Here is an 18,656-nt window from a genome sequence, read left to right on the forward strand (position 1 = left end):
AACACATCGTGGTGGGCGGTGTTCTCATATCAAACGGTCACCAGTCACGTCGATCTTGATGTGCAAGATTGAATTCCCCAGTTTCTATTGCATTTCTCGCGTTTCTCTCCAGTATCACTCTTTCGCCCCTTGATACGCGATTCAGAAACCCTACCATCGATGTTCAGGATGCACTTCTGTAGAGGTGACAACTGGCTCCTTCTTGTATGGCATTGGGCCTGGCAACTCGCCCCCTTCATCTCTGACAGGAGCTCTTGATGGTACTGGTGAGTACCGCTTGCGCCGGATCAAGTGCCTGGACCGCGTATTTCTGTCAGTGTTTCTGTCACAAGTAGGTGGATTTCATGGCACAGGCCAGATGAGAACGCAAAGGGGGTAAACTTACACCAAACCGGCAATAACACCAATCAACACCGGTATTCCCAAACCCAACGAGACACCAAGAATAACCTTGTTGCTGACACCATTTGTGTCCTTGTCGAGAAAGTCCTTGACGTCTTGAATGGCTTCACTGGCTTTGGGCAAGAAGCCCTCGTCTGTAGCAGATGGGTTGTACGAGGTCGGAGGCCCGCTGACGGATGAAATCATTTTATGGACGTTAGGCCCAAACTCTGGAATCGAGGACACCGAGTCCATTTGCGTTGCAGGGAAAGTCGGTATCACGCCATCCGGCACGACTGTCACAAGCGTCATGACTGATTTCATCGTCGTGCTTTCCTGCAGCGAGACCGGGCAGTTGACCAGTCCCGGAGACTTGCAAATCTGCCCGAAGAAGGTGGCCGTGGACGAGATGGTGGTGGTGACCAGTTCTTCCTCCCGACGGCCTAAGAGACGGTCGAGCAATGGCGGTGAAGTCATGCGAGGAAGCCAGTTGAGCCTGGGAGATCTACGTTCCTCCAGGCCCGCTGTGGTTGTGGCCGTGACTGTTGCCGTGGGCGTGGTCAGGGTAGCGCAGAAGGCGCCTATCTGGGTATGGAAAACGGGGATAGAAGAGTTAGGACTAGGGCCCCAAGTGTTACCTAGCGCTTCGATGGTGGCACCCGCGGCGACCGCAAGGGCAAAGGTGTAGAAGGCTTCGACTTTGAGCTTGCACTCTTCCTCCTCTTCATCCTCGTCTTTTCGGACTGCGAGGTCGTGTAATGATGACGAACTACCAGGATGCACAGCACCGGTGGATTCTATTTCGTTTCGACGAGCGGCCCTATTTGGGCCCGGGTTCTCGTCACCCGTGGATATCGTGGGCCCTGTAACAGATATTGAGAACTCGGCCACATGAGCAACAACCTCAGCAACCACTCCGGCACCGAATAGCGGCTTGTCGTCCTTCGTCTTCACCTTTGGGAGTTGCTTGGTCACCTGCTTGAACTCCAGTCCAGCCTTTAGCGCGACTCTCAACACCGCCTTGATAGTGGCTGTTGGAGAAGATAAGGTGACTGGCAGAAACTCAAACTTTCCTCCGTTGAAGTTGAAGTCCGAAATGTTGCGGCTGAACATGACAAGTTCAGCACCCACGCCCTTGTCAAACTTCATGTGAAACCCGCTGCTGATGTCAGCCTCTGCGTCAAGCTCGATGATCAGATCAATGACGACCGCAAGGCCCGCTGTGATATCACCTCCCTCGGAGAAGCCAAAGCTCGGATCCTTGGACGAAAAGAGGTTCAGCTCATATGTCGACGCTGCTGATATCTTTGTGTTGAGCTTCAGATACAACTCGAAGTCGTCCTCGAACACGAACCCGATTTTGACCTCTGGCAGAGGAGCGAGATCGACATCAAAATCCAGGTCCACGGTCGGCCAATCTATGTCGGTGAAGTCGGTATCTCCCTCGTATATCAGCTCTTTGAACTCGTTTACGATGACCTCTCCGCTTCCTTTGATGGCGTCGGTGAGCTGGTCGGCTGCTGCCTTGGTCACGTTTTCGATTTCTCTCCCAATCTCGAGAGTGTGGTTCCGGAAGACGTCTGTGAAGTTGCCGTTGACGGTGAACGAGCCAGTGGCGGCCCCCCTGATGTAGCACTCCTCGCAAACAACCTCGATGTTGAGGCTGGAGCCCAGGCTCTGATTTTTACCGGGCTTGTCTTCCCTTTCGCTGTAGGAGATACAAGACTTGTAAGCATGGGGGATGGGCTATGGGATCGAGAAGAGAGGGGATTCTCTGCAATACGTACAACTGGAGTTTCATAAGTGTGGCTCCCCTCCAGCTTCTGTTGAAGTCTATCCTCCCGGTCGTAAGGTTCTTGTCTCTGCCTTCCAGTCTGACTGCATTTAAACTTCTTGCAAGATGCTTTAATGTTTCTTGGGACGTCATTCCAGGCGCATTTCGGATCTGGTAGGCGGGGACAAGATCACCAGCTACTGGACTGGCGGAAACGGTACCACCCAAGCCCACGAGTGCCCAGGCAAGGGCCGTTGCAAGGCCTCCGAGCACCATGACGATGAAAAAAATAGTATGCTACTCGTTTGATGAGTGACAAGAGAAAGGAACAGTGGATGCGTGCAAGGAACGAGCAGGCTGGTCTGCAGCTGCTTGGGAACTGGCTTCATATATAGATCTATCCACCCATGGTTGTTTATGGTGTCAGCCCTAGCAGGCTCCTGATGTTCTTCTTGCTAGATATGGGGCCAAGGCAAAGTTTCCATCTTGTCGCTGGTACCGAAACGATAATGCAGGAGCAGACTGGCTAGTTGGTGTAGATGTAAGATGGGGTAGCAAGGTCCTCAGCCCTGTAAGACGCTACGGCAAGGTACATGGAGTTCCATGCGGTTGGTACCGAGATTCGAAAAGAAACAACAGCGTTTTGTGTGGCTTGGAAACAGCTGAAATGCAGCTTGCCTTCGTAGCGTTGATCCGTCAAATTTCCAGCCTATCTCGAATCATCCCCGCGAGCAAACTCGATGCGAACTTGAATGTTTGCCTTGAAACGCTCTGGCTGGATGTGTCCCAGGTAAAGTCAGTCTTCTTGATTTTACACTTAGCTCATACATACTTATCAAAAAAGCGCGTCTAACAGCCCTACGAACTTTGTCCTGGAGAGATACCCGGCCTTGACAGTCCTGCCTCATGACATTGCAAGCCCCTGCAAGTTCTGAATGTCTGTTGGTGATAGCATCCCCGGCTTTACATGCGTGCCCGTGGCGTAAAAGCCGCTGCATACCCGACAATATCACGCGGAGCCTTGCGAAAATGAAACGCTGTCTTTGGCCCCCGCATGCTGAGTGCAAGAGATACAGTGCAAAAGTGTCTTTCAAGCTGCTACGCTTCAGCCGAGAAAAAGAGCCACGCACTGGCAATTTCTGCTCCGCCCTCGCCTCGTTGAGTATAAATAAATGTTATATCGCACACTGCTTCCAGGGCTGTGCCAGGCATTGACGACAACTGTTTCAGCCACGGTTCTTGTTGGGGGTGCTCGTCGACATTCTCGAGGGATGACCATGGATTGGACTCATGCGGCGGGCGGGAAGGCTACCAACCTCATCAGCGACCTACACGAATTTTCGAGGCTTGATAGAAGACACGACCAAGGAAGCGCTTGAGTTGGACAATTGTTTGGCAGCATGAAGCTCGTGGGATCCGACAGCAATCCGAACCTTGTTATAGCTGGCGGCCGCTCGTTAGCCTTGGCATTAGACCTATTGAGCTCAGCTTGCAACCTCGATCAGATACGCTGACTCCCAGCCATATCTCCATCACGTCCGAACCGGGCCTTGAGTAAGATGCTCAACGGGCTCAGGTAGAAGCAGAAAAATGAAAGTTGCGCTGATGTGCGGTGTACCTGTGGGCCCGGTGTCGAGAGGCAGATTGCTTCCTTTTGGGCCAAAAGCCGGCATACGTTCTTCTGAAACGGGCCGGGATAATACTGTCAACGTTGATTGATGATGTTCGTTGTGTTTCAGTGTACACCATTCAAGGACGGGGTACAATGACTAACATTAAGACCGCGTGAGGCAGAGCGCAAGTTGAATCTCTAGAGGCGGGGTAAACAAACGGCGGCCATCATTTGGGATTCCGAGGATTGTTGACCGAGTAGGTAAGATAGGGAAGCGGCAACACTCATAAATCACCTTAATAAGGGTCCCAAACCCACTTAATCTCCCTTATGCATCTCGGGTACCCTTCCCTCCTTCCTCTTTCCGTCCGTTCGTTCTTGCCAGACCTCCTGCCTAACCCGGGGTACGTCCAGCTTTTTTGTTCTCTTTCTTCCCGAACATTCACACCTAACTCACCAAACTTTGTTCACAGACGACCGGATCTGCTGATGGTGTTTTCACAGGGCTTGTATGTCCCTCTGTCAAGTGCTGCCTAGGTATCTTTGAGGCCGACGAGATACTGGAGCTCTTTGGCGCGAAGCTGCGAAGAAGCCTGACAAAGGCTACATTTGAGTAATGGTCGGTCTTTAACATTATCTGGTGATTTCGGGAACAAGTGTCTAACAAGCATTTTTTGCAGCTTCACCAGCCCATAGCCACTTCGTTCAATTCCCCGCGAATTTGAGGCTACGAGTCATCTCAGACGACGGCAAAGATCAATGCCGCAGACGCAAGATCACAGCAGTTCGAGCACCTTGGTCTCAAACAACAGATACCCTACCATTCCTACCATTGGGTAACTGATTTTAGATCTGGTGTAACACAGAATATCACCACGTCCTCCCACAATGCGAAAGAGCCAACAGGACCGGACTCCGGTAACCGGTTAGCCAATGTTGCATCTTAAGCCATTGACGTCTTTTCGGGGAGCAGTCTGGATCTTCCCTAGCTTGACAGACGCCATGCCTTGGGTTTTGGGCCTTAGCCAGAATCCACGCTCCTCTCGCGGACCAGTTGCCGGCTCCCGTAATTGGGCAGTTGGGGTACCTTTCACCCAGTGACAGCAGCATCACATGGCTATCCTGCACTGTACACCTCCCACAAGAAACTTCACTCGGACGCTGTCGGCTTTCTAGGGATTGCCTGGAGGCTCTCCGTCTTGTATCGCCACCTCTGGGTATCATATAATGCTGTACGCACTACGGGTCTTCGGATAATCAGTGAAAGCTGGGAACATTCATGACAGAAGATTAGTGCGGCCATTTCGTTCGCCTGGGCGTGAAGCCATTCGAGCTCAAAGAGATACCGGAACGTGGTGTGTAGAGACACACTGTCGTCACACTACCACCTTGAACACACCCAATCCAGACAGGATTCCGCCAGTAAGGGAGAGGGTTACTGCAAATGGCCTCACACTCCGATAAATTGGGTTCTAGGCTTTCCGCTAATGGCATGCCGAGGCACATCAACCCTTCGATATCGCGTTCCTCAGGGATCCCTTGCCTTCTCGAGCGGCCACTAAAGCATATGATTTGCAAAAAAACGCTTTCTACTGTCTCGATAGATGCCTTCTTTGCTCGTAAAAGTGTGGTAGCATAGCTACACATGCACCAGCTTATGGCAAGAATCGTTTCCGAAAAACCGGGTTTTACGGTCAGCTTCGAGCACATGGTGTCGCATTAGGGATGGTATCTTGACACGCCGGTTACATAGGGTCGACGTAAAGATGGACCCTTCCCTGCCTCATGCCTCAGCAGGACCTCCTCCAAGCGTGACAAATCATCCGCGCCTTCTCGAGACTTCATCCAGGATATATTGCCAACAATCGAGGACTCATCCGACTCTCTTCGCCCCATTCCCCTGTCGTCAAGCTTAACGAGGACATCTCAAGCCCGAGCTACCACCAGCTGTAAGATGGATGGTAAAAGCGCACCATGTGTTGCTTACAACAGAGGTTGTGGCACTGGAGATATAGTCGGGTATAGACGCATGGTTCCAGAAAGACGGGAGGCAACGTCTGGTACTTACCTACCCATCAGTCTTCTAGGGTGGTGATGAGCCTTTGCTGCAACCCACAAAGATCAGGATGATCGGCAGCTGTGAAGAATAAGGGAGCTTCTCGGTATCCAATGGAAGCTCTGACTTTCCATTCACAAGCAGTGACGGTCGCACCCATCACGCCACAGGAAGAAGCATTGAAGGGTGCTGGTGTGGTACCCGTATACACGAGTCATCTACCACCGACCTATCGGGGATATCCGCTTAACATCTCGTTGATGTTCACTATACTTTTGGGACCAATTATGTTGCTGACAGTCCGGGGACAAGAATATTGGGCGTACTCACTGCTACCGGATCAGTCTTCCATACTTGCCGGTCTGCCACCATCGGAAACTCAGGCTTCAGATATCGGGTTTTCAATGTGCCATCTGCTTCTTTCGTTGAGAGCTGCAATGCCTTGGCAAGGCGAAACTGGATTATTGTCGGCTGCCTGTGTGCTTTTGCCACCATGAGCCCAACCGTCACGAAACCGACATAAAGTGCCTCCCTCTGGCACCAACTTACTTACACCAAGGAATGTTCTTTCGCCCAACTCCAACGCGCCTTTGGCTTGCCGCCAAAAGAAGATATCAACTCCTTTGAATCCTATTACTCCTGTCCAGGACAAGAACCGGAGGCAGGGCTCTCGCCGACAAGGTGCCATCTTCGACATTTCCACCCAGCACCAGAATACAAGTTCTCTCAGACAGAAGCTCTCATACTCTTTGCCTGTCATTAAAACTCATGCCGGTGAGTAACAATGCACGGGAATATTCCATAAGACAGAACAAGGTATGGAAAACGTACCAACTGACGACATGTGTCTTTTCAGTATCAGATTGGCGATGTTGTCTGCATCCGAGGCGCAAGTCTCCGGTACAAGGTCATTGCAGTTACTGGCTCAATGATTACGATCATCGTCGCGAACCCTCAACCAGACGGCCAGTACTTGCCATTCAACCCCACGTCCCTCCAGAGTGTCGACGAGTCAAGGATCGAAAAGGCTGAGACATAGGTAGCTGGGCCATGCTCATGGTTGATGGTGACCTGGGAGGAACGGCCTTGTGCGTACATCAGAGCCAGGTAGTTTCTGTGCGGGAAGTCAGTTTAACCAACGACCAACGTTCAGCGAAGAAACAACTTAGCCTCGTAGCAGTATGAGGAACATGCATAGGCGGCAGATAATGCCCATATACCATCCGCCATCCATCAGTTGACTACCGGTCGCCAGGCCAACCGTACTTTGCCGTGACTTAAAGTCAAATGGGAATGAGACGGAAGCCCATTCACTTTACCCCGATTGCAAGGCTGCCAGGCAACAATACCATCCGCGCTGCCACGAAACATACCGCCCCGCCGCCTGTTGCCAATTTCATCTCTTGGTACCCTTCTTCCACAGGTTGCCATCCTATTCTTCTTTCGCCTCAACCGACTTGCAAACAAACAGCTTCCGGCCGACGTACCCTCTCGCTTCTTCCACTCATCACCCGGGTTGATCTACACCGAATCCGAGTAAGTATTTAGCCATCTTCCGTCACGCTCCTACAACTGGGACACCACTCGCAGCAACACTTGACGACAATTTTGGCATCATGGAGCAGCCTCTGGTCAAGGTGGTCGGTGGCCGCGAATACGCTGCCACGGGCGCCAAGTTTGGACCCTCTCACCTGCCCGTCAATGCTATGGCTCACGTGAATAAGTCGGCGCAGCAGGATCTCGCAATGTCCGCCGTCGTTTACGTACTAAACCCCTCCCTGCGTGACTTTGAAAGTAGAAAGATTGCTGACATTCGCGCTCTACAGGACAAGCAATCCCCCGACGTCGACACTGGCAAGCACTTAGTCATACCTACCAGCCCCCAGCGTGGTCCCGTCACGTCTACCTTTCGCCCGCTGCCCAAGATCTCCAAGCCCAACGGTAAGCCACCTGCTCGCACGATTTGGATGCCTCGTCAGTTCCGCGTGTGGCGCGAGGAGACTCCCCTTATCACCGTCCCCCCTCCTCGTTTGTCGAAAGCATACGCGACCTCGGATACTCTGAAGTTCAACAGCGCCAAGTCCACGGGAAACCTGAGCGCAAGCTACTACACCTCGACGGCGCGGAAAGAGGAGCTCGCAAAGCTTGCCAACAACCTGAAGCAATGAAGACGTGGCTCCAGTCTCCGGAGATGACACATGCGGAAGATGAAACAAAAACACAAAAAAGAAGCCTAGAATAGTAACAGGCGGAGTGTCATCCACCTCTCGACTACAAATATCTTTGCTCTCTCCTTCATCCCCTATTTAATGCTTTCTTCCCTGCAGTGTTTCGTTCGAAATCGTCTCCCCGCGCAGTGATATCCGCTGCGCCTTTGTCGTTGATCAGGATAGAAAGCTAACCATCTGACCATGTCACGTAAAGGATCTGTCGACTCTCTTTCTTTGCCCATCAGCATCGCCAGCAGCCCCATGGAGGCAGCCATGGTCAGCATTATCAACTCCTTTGTCTCCGGTACCTCCAGCGCCGCCTTTATGGATTTGCTCGCCAACATGGCTGTCCAGACCTATGTCAAGGCCGACCCGGGTTCCGATTCCGATGCTGCTGACGACAACCAAGACAACGACAGCAGCAACAGCAACAGCAACAGCAACAGCAACAGCAACAGCAACAGCAACAGCAACAGCCACAGCAACAGCAATAACAATGGCGACAACGGCAGTGGTGATCGCGGAGCCTCCTCTTCCACTACTACCGCTGCAGCTGATACTACTGCTACCACCACCACTACCGGCATTACCGACACTCCCCGTCGTCGTCGCACCGCTGGCGGCGGTGGCGGCGGCGGCGGCACTCCCCGCAAGCCCGGCGGTACTCCTCGCAAGAAGCCCATGTCCAAGGCCGACATCGAGAAGCGCGGCTCCTGCGAGCGCTGCAAGAAGTCCAAGGCCAAGTGCAAGCCCATCCCCGAGTGCATCCGTTGCGCCAAGGACGGTAAGGAGTGCTCGCTCAAGGAGACCATCATGCAGGACACTGGTCGTCGTTTGGGCGCTTGCCAGCGTTGCAAGAAGGGCAAGATGGGCTGCAAGAAGATTGAGAGCTGCGGTCGTTGCCACAAGGCCGAGCAGCCTTGCTCTTGGGCTTCCCCTAAGGTTTAGGCTGACACCATCCGTGGAGTTGTTGCGCAAGTCCTGGGAAAGGGGTTCTTTGGTGTTCCTATTGCGCTATGATGAAACGATTATCCATTTAGCCTGCTTCTGAAGTCTTCAACAACACTCCGATGCGGACCTGTGGCTTGGAGATACCCGACTTTACGAGCTTTGATTTTGTGGACGTTGGCTTGGCTGAGGTATTCTTTGCATTTTCAAGGATCGATGGTCATCGCAGAGCTTGGAGTTAAGAAGTGTCGCTTGCCGTGAGCTAATCAAGGAGGATGGACCGAGAACGGAAGAGACTTATCCTTGACTGCTTATTGTCAGCTGCTTGGTGTATCTTTTCCTTGCTGTACTTTATGGGCAGAGCATACCTTATGTCCTCGACAGACAGCTAGATTCAACAGTTCCGCGCTTTTGAGGATTGACTGTTGATTGCTCAACGGTGGAAGACATGTGAGTGATGATGTTTGCTCCAGTGCATGTGATTTGGGTTGGGAATAGAAAGGCAACCCACCATAGATTGCACTTTCGTCTTTGACACCATATGCATGCATGTAAGCCTGTACTCGTAAGTGCATATCACAGTAATTACATTATGGCGAACGTGCCTGCATGTTAAGCGACCGTAAGTCATGTAAGAAGCATTTGCTCCTTTCCCTCTTCACACCATCTCACTTTCTCCAAGCACCATAATACTGCCCGACACTCGACTCTGTCGGCACCAGTTCAAGTGGCCAAATGAGCAAACGTAGTAAATATGAATTATTGGGCTCTCCCCATTCCCTTATCCGTAGGTACGCTAACTCAAGTGCTAAAATCGCAACATATCTCACCTCCATGGCCGACCCCTTCCCCCCAACCGTCGCACTAGTCGGCGTCTTCCCCAAGGTCGGGTTCGCCACGTTATCCGGAAACGAGCCTCCTACGGCAACATTGAGCAGCATGAACTTGGGAGTCCGCGTAACCGCCGTCCAAGCCGTCTCGTTATTCACCCGGTTCTCATCCACAGTGAACACGACATTCCCATCGATCCTCCACACGACCTTCTCCCCCTTCCAACTCTCGCCGGGGTTCGTCCGATCGATGTCCACCGAGAACTTATGAAACCTGCTCCTGTCCAGCCCAGCCGCTTGACTGGTGACGCCCGTGTATTCGTTGCATGGTACACCCGGCGCATTAGGCCCGCAGTGAATCGTCTGCCACGCTGTCGACGCGCCGTTGACGTTCTCCAGGATGTCGATCTCGCCAATCATGGGCCAGTTCCAGTAGTTACCTTGATACGCAGAACTCAACATCTAGAACGCAGGCCAGATGCCCAGTTGCTTGCTGGCGGGGAGGTCGCCGAGCTTGATCCAGACTTCGATACGGATTGCTTGGCCGGGAGGACAGACGATATCTCTGGCCGCGACGGTCTCAATACAAGATGTCCAGGCGCCCGTGACTGGGTTCTTGACCGGTGTGATTTGGAGTGTTCCGGAACTGGTGGTGACGATGTTGTTGGTGGAGGAGGTGTAAGTCTGAGCCTCGCCAGTGCCCCAGTTGCCCGGACCTCCGGGGTAGGATATGCCCAAGTCAAAGGCCCATCTGGAGGTGGAAGGCAGGGAGCCGGGACGGTACAGGGAGAAGTTCTCGACGAAAAGTGCCTTCTTGAAGCCCTTGGGGAGGTAGACGTTGAACCCGGCCCCGTAGCCCCATTCCGGAACTGGTGTTGCTGCAGCTTGCGCTCCGCTGAGGAGAGCAAGACCGACGGTCAAGACCACAGAGAAAGCGCCTTTGTTGAAGGATTGGATGCTCGACAGGGAGGACGAACTGGCTCGTGGAAGTTGCAAGGGGAGGAGATTTGATTGAAGCCAAAGGGGCAACAGTAGCGAGACGCCGGGTATTTAACCGTACCGATAAAGGGAGTAAGTGCGGTCGCATCGTCAAACGAAAGCTACCGTATGGGTCATCTTATATGCGAGTCATCCAGGCGCTTCACCATATCCTGGACGGAGGCTGGTTTATTGCAGCTCCTATCATCGCCGCGCCAGCATGATTCGCGTTCGGGAACGCTAACATTCCAGTTTACCCCTGACCTGACCGACAAAGCTGGTCGAATCATGGAGGCTGAGAAGCTAACATGTCTCAGATCCCGCTAGCCACGCGACCGCCCCCCTTGGAAATAGGCAGTCCCGAGAACGAGCAAGTCCAGACCTGTTATGGTCGCTTGAGATCCAAGACAAAAGATATACATATCCATGGTCTAGATCGAACCGAAGGCCACATGGGCAATAAGACCGAGGCAGAGGTTGCAAGCACAAGGGCTATTAGCTGAAAACCATGCGAGAACGAGAGCGAGCATATTTTTCAGATGCCACTATACCATCTTGATACCTCCTCTATCCTTTCATCGGGCATTCACCCAAAGATTTAGCTGCGATGTGTTGTACATCTGTTTACCTACTCCTTTGGTCACATATTGGAAGGTGAATGGGCCCTGAGGGTCGCTGGCTACCTATCTTAGTGCGCACTGCAAACGTGTTGTGATACATCGCGAGTCCCTCAGGCTGTGGGTGCAGTCTGACTTCCCAACCCCACGGGTCAAGTAGGAGTATAAATATTAGGAAGTGATAGTCTTCGGATTATTTCGAGACAGTATCCGGAAACAAGACTTCGAAGCAGATTGCGCAGAACATCAACTACTACATAAGGCCATCGACTAATCCAGGAATCACCACCATGTGTAACCGCCGATTTGCCGAAAAGAAGTGTTGGGAGTGCAAGAACATCATTTGGAGCGAGGTCAAGGAGGAAAAGTGCTGGGCAATGGTTCTGGAAACGGAGGATGAGGCTAAGAAAAAAGGTCGGCCCTGAGGGCAGTTCGGAGGATGCAAAGAAGGGGTGGCCAAAAAGACTAACACAGACTTGAGCACTTGCTCTGACTGTGCTAGAAAGTCATACGTGTAGGGCGTCGACGGTAGGGTTCAAGTCAAGTCGATCTACGATGACTCGATGGGAGCATGATGGATTAGGAGAGCTGACAGCCTAATGCTCTGAGCAATAGCAACTTCAGATTACCACAAAGCATGACGCTTTCCCGACTACTTACAGGGGGACATCCAAAAGGCAAAATATTGCGCACCGACAACCTTGATAACGGCCGGTAAGACATATCTCCAGTCGCACAATGGCACATCCAACATGTCACTACAGTAAAGAGTGAGAAGCGTCTCGTCGATCTGTAAGCCAACCCAATATCTCGTTCTAGGGTGCTGAATTTTAATAAAGACTAGCAGAACCGAGAAGTACGTCCCCCATCTCGGTTCCTGTAGCTAACTCCAAGTCCCAAACGACACGACTTCAACACTTACTCCACCACTCGACAGTTATAACTACAACAATCAAGATGTGCACAATAACCGCATACCATGTCTACTGCTCTGATTGCGGCAGGTACATGGGCTCGCATAGCGGAAGGGAAAATTGCCAATATATTCGTTATTACGGCAGAGACGGATATGGCAGGTGCAGAATGGGAGAGACGAGTCAACATTTCCAGAACACGGACGTATGCTTCGATTGCAGGAGGAAGAGGGATGAGAGAGAGGAGGCATCGCGGTATAGTTTCCGGCATGGGTTTATTAGGTACCATGGGAGTCGTTAGGTAGGGCCACGCGTAGCGCACGGATGTCTGGTTGATGGGAAAGCTGTAAGTACCAAGGTAAAAGTAAATTGAAAGGAGTTATATCAGTTGCTATTTGACGCTTCTCTGCTTTTTGGAAGGTGTGATAAGTTTCAAGAGAAGGAGGTAAAGAAAGAAACGTGAGATTACCCAACTGGCACAGCCATTTAGTTGGAAGTAATGATGCAGGGCAATCATGTAATCCCAAGTGCTAATGAACGGTTACCTGATTCGAACAGTCATATGACTGACAGAGACCGCTCTCGAACGCAGAGTAACGTTGCTTGAAACCTAAGCTGACCAAGGAGCAACGGATAACAAGAGAAGAAGAGGTCAACTGCGAAATAAATACCTCCCGTCTCTCCGCCTCTACCGGCCCATCGCTCTGTCCTATCCATCTCGCCATTCCCAAAACCAGGCAGCCCACGGTGCTAAAGAGCCCAAAATACTCGTAGTTGCCAGCCACTCCAGCGTTGCCTCAAGACCAGGAACAGACAGCCAACAAAATGTGCCGAACAACTATATACCAAATCCACTGCGCCGACTGCAACGGATTCATGCGCGAGCACAAGAGCAGAGAATATTGTCAACAAATTGACCAGTACTACAGCAATGGCTACCGATCAGGGCAACAATGGCCCAGTCCGTCTCCTACAACAGCAAGCCTGGGTGGGTCAGAATCAAGCGCTTCCTGGCCTGACGGGTATGGCAAGTGCGCGACTGGAGAGATGACCAACACGTTCACGGACGCGAATACGCAGCGATGCTTTGCTTGCAAGAGGAAGAGAGATGAGAGAGCCCTAGGGGAGTCGCTCGGGAGCGGGAAGGGGAGGAACATTATGGTGAGGCGCTTGAGTTTATGAGTACCGTGGGAGTTACCATAGGTCCCGTTCGTTGTGATAGAAGCCGTCTTTGGGTGGCAGATATGCCTTGCGTTAGGGGCAGAAGAACTTCTTGACAGACATTATTGGCGGGCTGGGCGGAAAGGCATGCCTCGAATCCTAGCAAAAATGTTAACTCGGTAAAGGGAGGAATCGAGGTAGAAGGTAGGTTGGAAAGATGTCTCGGTCGCTATTTGAGGCTTCTCTGCTCTTTGACAAGCAGCTGTTATCAGTGGGAAAGAGAAGAAAAGGAGAATACACGAAAGTAATTGGTAGATGCATTTGTTTGCAGGAAGTGTAGCGAGAAGAGAGAAGCTACGTGCATGTGTGAGCACTTGCGATACGTACCGTATAAATGTACATGGTGTCCGATTTCCATCTAACTCTTGGATATTTTTTTGATAGTTTTTTCCCATTTGCATAACAGCTCCAAACCTCCGTGGTACTTTTGATCCATCTTCCTTCAACTTCTACCTTTCAATCAACACATCCTCCCTTTGCGCCTTCCCGTACCCTCATCAACGCCCCCACCAACACCTGCCAACATTCAGGAGTATTCAGCAGGTCAATTCTCCACTACAGTGTATGTATGCTTCCTAATGAACTACACGTCTTAGCGCAGAGAGGTCCAAAAGCTCAATTTCCGATGTCAACAGCAAGCTTCTAATATCACCACTCAATCACCTCCACCACAACCCTCCCTCCACCACCTCATCGACTACAGCATAGCCAAACGCCCACAAACGTGTAGTATCCAACCTCAGTTCCACTTCAAAATAACTCCCGTCCTTGAACCCCCGAGTTCCGCCACCGAGATACTTCCGAAACACCGATCTGGCTGTCTCCTTCGAAGCTCCAAACTTCAACAAGTTCCGTCAGAACAATCTCAGCATGTGCAAACACAACGTCCACTCATTCACGTGCATGTCATGCGGCGTGGAGTACGAAACATGGATCCGCGAGAAGCCATGCCAGAAGCAGTTGGCTCGTCAACCACCTAACCCACAGCTTTACGACGAGATGGACGGATTTTGCAAAGTCGACAAGTGTGAATGGGTTATAGAACAGCAGGGGGTTGGGCACGTGTGTAGCGATTTGGTGCTCTGCGGGATTGAGTGGGATGGGATGTGCACGACTTGTCGTGAGTTTCCTAGGGAGGATTGCAAGCTCTGATGAAGGGGTGTTTGGTGTTAGTTGGATTGGTGCAGGAGAAGTGAAGGGGCGTTGGATACTGATGCGGTTGAGGTAATGAAGATGGGGATGTTCTAGGCTTGAAGGTTGTTTGTATTCTAGACGATCCCGCTTTGGAACCGTCTTGGGCTATTGAGTTGGGAGGATGAAACAGTGCAATGCTTGTGAAGTAGAACTAACCACATACTCTCGGAGAAAGGCGGCTTTCACCTAACCTTCCACGTCAATAGCTAGAAAACGAGGTCATCCGAAGTAGGAAGAGACCGCCGCATTTGTGATTCACATCTGGCTCTGACGGAGATTGATCTCGGACGCTAAGTAAAGTTCCTACAGATGACACAAGGAAATTCGAACGGACACAGATGAGACGAGGTCAATTGCAAGATAAATATCTCTACTTCTCACGGGCCCTTTGCTCAATCTTCCTTTCCACCTCACCACTCCCCCAGAGACCACAAACAGTCCACGTCTACACTCCAGAGAAAACACTCACAGAATTACAATCGCCAACCAACTCGTTTTCCCTCACAACCAACCATCCAAAAAGATGTGCTCCAACAATATAACCGTCATCAGGTGCCCCGGCTGCGCAAGGGAAATGAGAAGAGAGGCCAACGAGACCAAATGCAGCGAAGCCATATCCAAGGGCAGGGCCTGGGGCGAGTGCAGCAGCCGCGGTAGAAATTGGGAGCATTTCACCTACGGGGAGAGGTATTGCTCTCATTGCAAGTGTAAATACAAGGCGAAGTAAGAGCGGGAGGGGGACCGGGGAATGGATCATAACCGGGAGGGATGATGGAATGAGGGAAAGAAAGACGGCGAAGGGGGTGCAAAGGGAGTGGGAACTGGGAACTGGGAAGCAACTAGGTGGGAAGAAGGTACCGAACGTGGTAGGCAGGAATAGGAAAAGGAAAAGGGAAGGAATAGGAAAAGGGAAGGAATAGGAAAAGGGAAGGAATAGGAAAAGGGAAGGAATAGGAAAAGGGAAGGAATAGGAAAAGGGAAGGAATAGGAAAAGGGAAGGAATAGGAAAAGGGAAGGAATAGGAAAAGGGCAGGAATAGGAAAAAAAACAGTCATGTTCCAAAATCCACACGTTTCTTACACCTTTTTGATCAAAATCCAGATATTCGTCGTTCTTGTCGCCGCTGCCGCTGCCGCACTGCCGGCCGGCACGCACCTTCCAGGCATCAGACGACAAGCCACTAACCCGCGGCCCGCACCGCCCTCACCTACCTAACCTACTGTAGCCCAAGCACCAGTACCTAGGTTTATGAGGTGCGTTCCTTAGCCCTTTTATCACAACGGGTCCAAGTTTTGGGTCTACATGGCGCAGCGGTTCCATGTGGTGCCTGTCCCGTTGATGAAAACATTGCGGGGTGCGTTTGGTACCCCGGGGTACAGTCCTCGTAGGGCTGCAGCTGGAGCATGGTCGGTTCGGTCCGACCAAGTCTCACTTGGCGACTGAGCTTTTTGCTTTTTTTATTTAATGGAGCTGTTAGTGACGATACTGGAAATGGGGTTTATGCATTTTTTATTTTGTTCTTGGGTGTTTTGTTTGCATCAGAATGGGAAGGAAGAGGAGAGAAAGGAAGAAGAAGAAGAAGAGGGCGATGTTGGTGATGCGTGACTGGACATTACCCCCTACCGAAACAAGCTGTTCACATTCGAGTGGAAAGGTGGTCTGAGTGATCTGTAGGATGGGGCATGCCAGTAGGAATAATGGATGGGTAACCTTCTTGGATGATGGTATTGTTGATGCTATTCGGAAGAGCGAAGAGGCCACTGTCGACGGAAGCCATGAGCTGGAAAGAGGATGATGGACGAAGAGGAGAACCTTTTCTCTTCGTCTGAATCCTGTGAAAACGACATGTCGGATTGTCCCTAAAACCAACAATTCACCTGCCCGTAATCCAGTCACCTAGGCGACGAAGTCGTACGTGAAATATATCCAGCGCTGCACTCGCCGTGAAGGTGACCGATTCACTCGGCTTGCCCACTCGGACGTGAACGGCCTCAGGGGAAAATATCTCGAGAACTACAGAGTCTTAATATCCTACTACTTCCGCCTTGGAAACGTCAACCAGTTCAGTACCGACAACAGCAAGCAAGTCCCAGGACCAAAACCACCTACCAAACCCAACAAAAACCCAAACCACCCAGACAAAATGTGCACCAACCACATTTACGTGACTATCTGCCCCCAGTGCGATGCCCAACACGGCGCCACCACGACGAGGGAGGTCAAATGCAACGAGATCCAGTCGAATCGCTACACCCGGTCGTATGGTGATTGTGGTTACATGTCGAACATGGAGCATTGCCGCTTCGCGACCTGCTCGTCGTGCAGCAGGAGATCCGAGGACAGAAACTCGAGAGACTCGAGAAGCAGGAGGTCGGGAAGCAGGAGATAGGTGGAGGACGAGTGGAGGACTACCTCTACCTACGAACGGAAGTGGTGAAGAGGAAGGGGTAGAAGGAGGACTGGAGGAGGGAAGGAGGGAAGGAGGGAAGGAGGGAAGGAGGGAAGGAGGGAAGGAGGGAAGGAGGGAAGGAGGGAAGGAGGGAAGGAGGGAAGGAGGGAAGGAGGGAAGGAGGGAAGGAGGGAAGGAGGGAAGGAGGGAAGGAGGGAAGGAGGGAAGGAGGGAAGGAGGGAAGGAGTGAAGGAGGGAAGGAGTGAAGGAGGAAAAGACATGGAGGGAGAAGGCATGAAGGAAAAGCACAGAAGGGAACAAACATGGAGGGATTGAATGAGGAGGGGAACAACAAGGACGGAAGTCCATGTGAAGGCACGGAATGGGAAATCTGAGGGACGGAGGTCAAAGTCCAGGAAGGGAAAAGGAAGAAACGAAACACACTGCTTCAGTGATGACGGGAAATTTTGAAACTCAAGCCCCAATACAGTTTTGAACGAACCAGCCCGTGATACAGGACAATCGCCCAGTCATTACCCATGACATCAACAATTACCAATAAACACCGAAGCTCCAGAGCAGAAGCCACCTTTGGCCGTAACATTATCCATTTTGATTGACGAAGCACAAACCCCTTGCAACCCGCATAGTCTCCATGCCCCTTACGACCCGTCATTATCATCATTAAACATCGATACACTCAGTCCCACCCCTATCCTATACATCCTCAACCCCGGTGATGTTCACCATCTCCACCGTCTTCACCGTCTTCACCGTCCTCGTGGTCTTGGTATTCCTCATCCACCACCCCTGAAACCTCTTCGTTTTTCCGCCTGTGCTGATGCCCATGCCCGTGGTGACCTTCAAACAATCCTCAGCCTCCTTTAGCAAAGCCTCGAGTTCCTCTTCCGTGACATTTCTTGTCAGGAGGGGCTGCATGGAGGCAGTAAGACGGTCCAGTCGTGCTTGGTCGAAGCCGTGGATGAATCCGTCAGCTGGGGTGAATTTGGTGGTCTTTTTGAGAGGCATCGAATACTGATTCTGTAGTCCGACAAGTTCGGTAGGTGAGGAGGTCGGTTGGTTGGTTATGAATATGTTGTCACTAACGCTTCTTGTGGGTAATTGCGACTGCGACTAGTTCTGTGATACAATAGAGATAGCTGAGATAGCAGGAATGTTTTCTTGTGATTGGTGTGATTTGTTGCCGATAAAATCGGAATGCCTGAAGATCGAGGCGGCACGGAAGCGCATATTAAGGGATCCTAGTAGTTTTCTAGAAGTAAATGCGTTCCTACTGTCTTTGAGATTAGAACTTGTTCTTGCAAACAAGGCGCCCATTGTCAAGCCTTTGCTCACTTGAGGCAGGATCTCGGCAAGAGGACCATACAGAGAAGTCAGGTATGCGCCAGGCTGGCTGAATGGCTTTGAGGACGAGCGGGTTAGAACAAAGAACGGCGATGGGAAAGAAGCGAGTCCGCGCCTTCGGGAATAGCAACGTTCTCTTGGGTCGTGGATGTCCAACCGGAAAGCAC

General features: G+C 51.5%; 6 protein-coding genes across 6 annotated transcripts; 3 read left to right on the top strand and 3 right to left on the bottom strand.

Annotated features, from left to right (window-relative positions):
- Positions 1 to 123: 123 nt before the first annotated feature.
- SMAC4_05645 (uncharacterized protein) lies at positions 124 to 2,495 on the bottom strand. Its single transcript, XM_003348501.2, has 3 exons — positions 2,169 to 2,495; positions 386 to 2,089; positions 124 to 295 (listed from the first exon to the last, which is right to left on the bottom strand). Exons 1-3 carry the CDS (start codon positions 2,429 to 2,431, stop codon positions 151 to 153), a joined length of 2,112 nt encoding a protein of 703 aa, XP_003348549.2. The 5' UTR covers positions 2,432 to 2,495; the 3' UTR covers positions 124 to 150.
- A 3,855-nt stretch (positions 2,496 to 6,350) lies between these two features.
- SMAC4_12761 (uncharacterized protein) lies at positions 6,351 to 7,046 on the top strand. The gene is made up of 2 exons (XM_024655762.2): positions 6,351 to 6,597; positions 6,680 to 7,046. Exons 1-2 carry the CDS (start codon positions 6,592 to 6,594, stop codon positions 6,860 to 6,862), a joined length of 189 nt encoding a protein of 62 aa, XP_024511594.1. The 5' UTR covers positions 6,351 to 6,591; the 3' UTR covers positions 6,863 to 7,046.
- A 393-nt stretch (positions 7,047 to 7,439) lies between these two features.
- On the top strand, positions 7,440 to 8,215 carry SMAC4_05644 (uncharacterized protein; the record flags this gene model as incomplete). The annotated part of the gene is made up of 2 exons (XM_066090327.1): positions 7,440 to 7,586; positions 7,650 to 8,215. The coding sequence occupies 2 exons, from the start codon at positions 7,440 to 7,442 to the stop codon at positions 7,989 to 7,991; spliced, it is 489 nt and encodes a 162-aa protein (XP_065946617.1). The 3' UTR covers positions 7,992 to 8,215.
- A 176-nt stretch (positions 8,216 to 8,391) lies between these two features.
- SMAC4_05643 (uncharacterized protein) lies at positions 8,392 to 9,084 on the top strand (the record flags this gene model as incomplete). Its single annotated transcript, XM_003348499.2, has 1 exon — positions 8,392 to 9,084. The coding sequence occupies one exon, from the start codon at positions 8,392 to 8,394 to the stop codon at positions 9,082 to 9,084; it is 693 nt and encodes a 230-aa protein (XP_003348547.2).
- Positions 9,085 to 9,571: 487 nt separating this feature from the next.
- On the bottom strand, positions 9,572 to 10,231 carry SMAC4_05642 (uncharacterized protein; the record flags this gene model as incomplete). The annotated part of the gene is made up of 1 exon (XM_003348498.3): positions 9,572 to 10,231. One exon carries the CDS (start codon positions 10,229 to 10,231, stop codon positions 9,650 to 9,652), a length of 582 nt encoding a protein of 193 aa, XP_003348546.2. The 3' UTR covers positions 9,572 to 9,649.
- An 8,027-nt stretch (positions 10,232 to 18,258) lies between these two features.
- On the bottom strand, positions 18,259 to 18,462 carry SMAC4_05641 (uncharacterized protein; the record flags this gene model as incomplete). The annotated part of the gene is made up of 1 exon (XM_066090326.1): positions 18,259 to 18,462. One exon carries the CDS (start codon positions 18,460 to 18,462, stop codon positions 18,259 to 18,261), a length of 204 nt encoding a protein of 67 aa, XP_065946618.1.
- Between the last annotated feature and the right edge of the window lie 194 nt (positions 18,463 to 18,656).

This window comes from Sordaria macrospora, chromosome 3 (genome assembly GCF_033870435.1).
Source record: "Sordaria macrospora chromosome 3, complete sequence".
In the NCBI taxonomy this organism is placed as follows: Eukaryota; Fungi; Ascomycota; class Sordariomycetes; order Sordariales; family Sordariaceae; genus Sordaria; species Sordaria macrospora.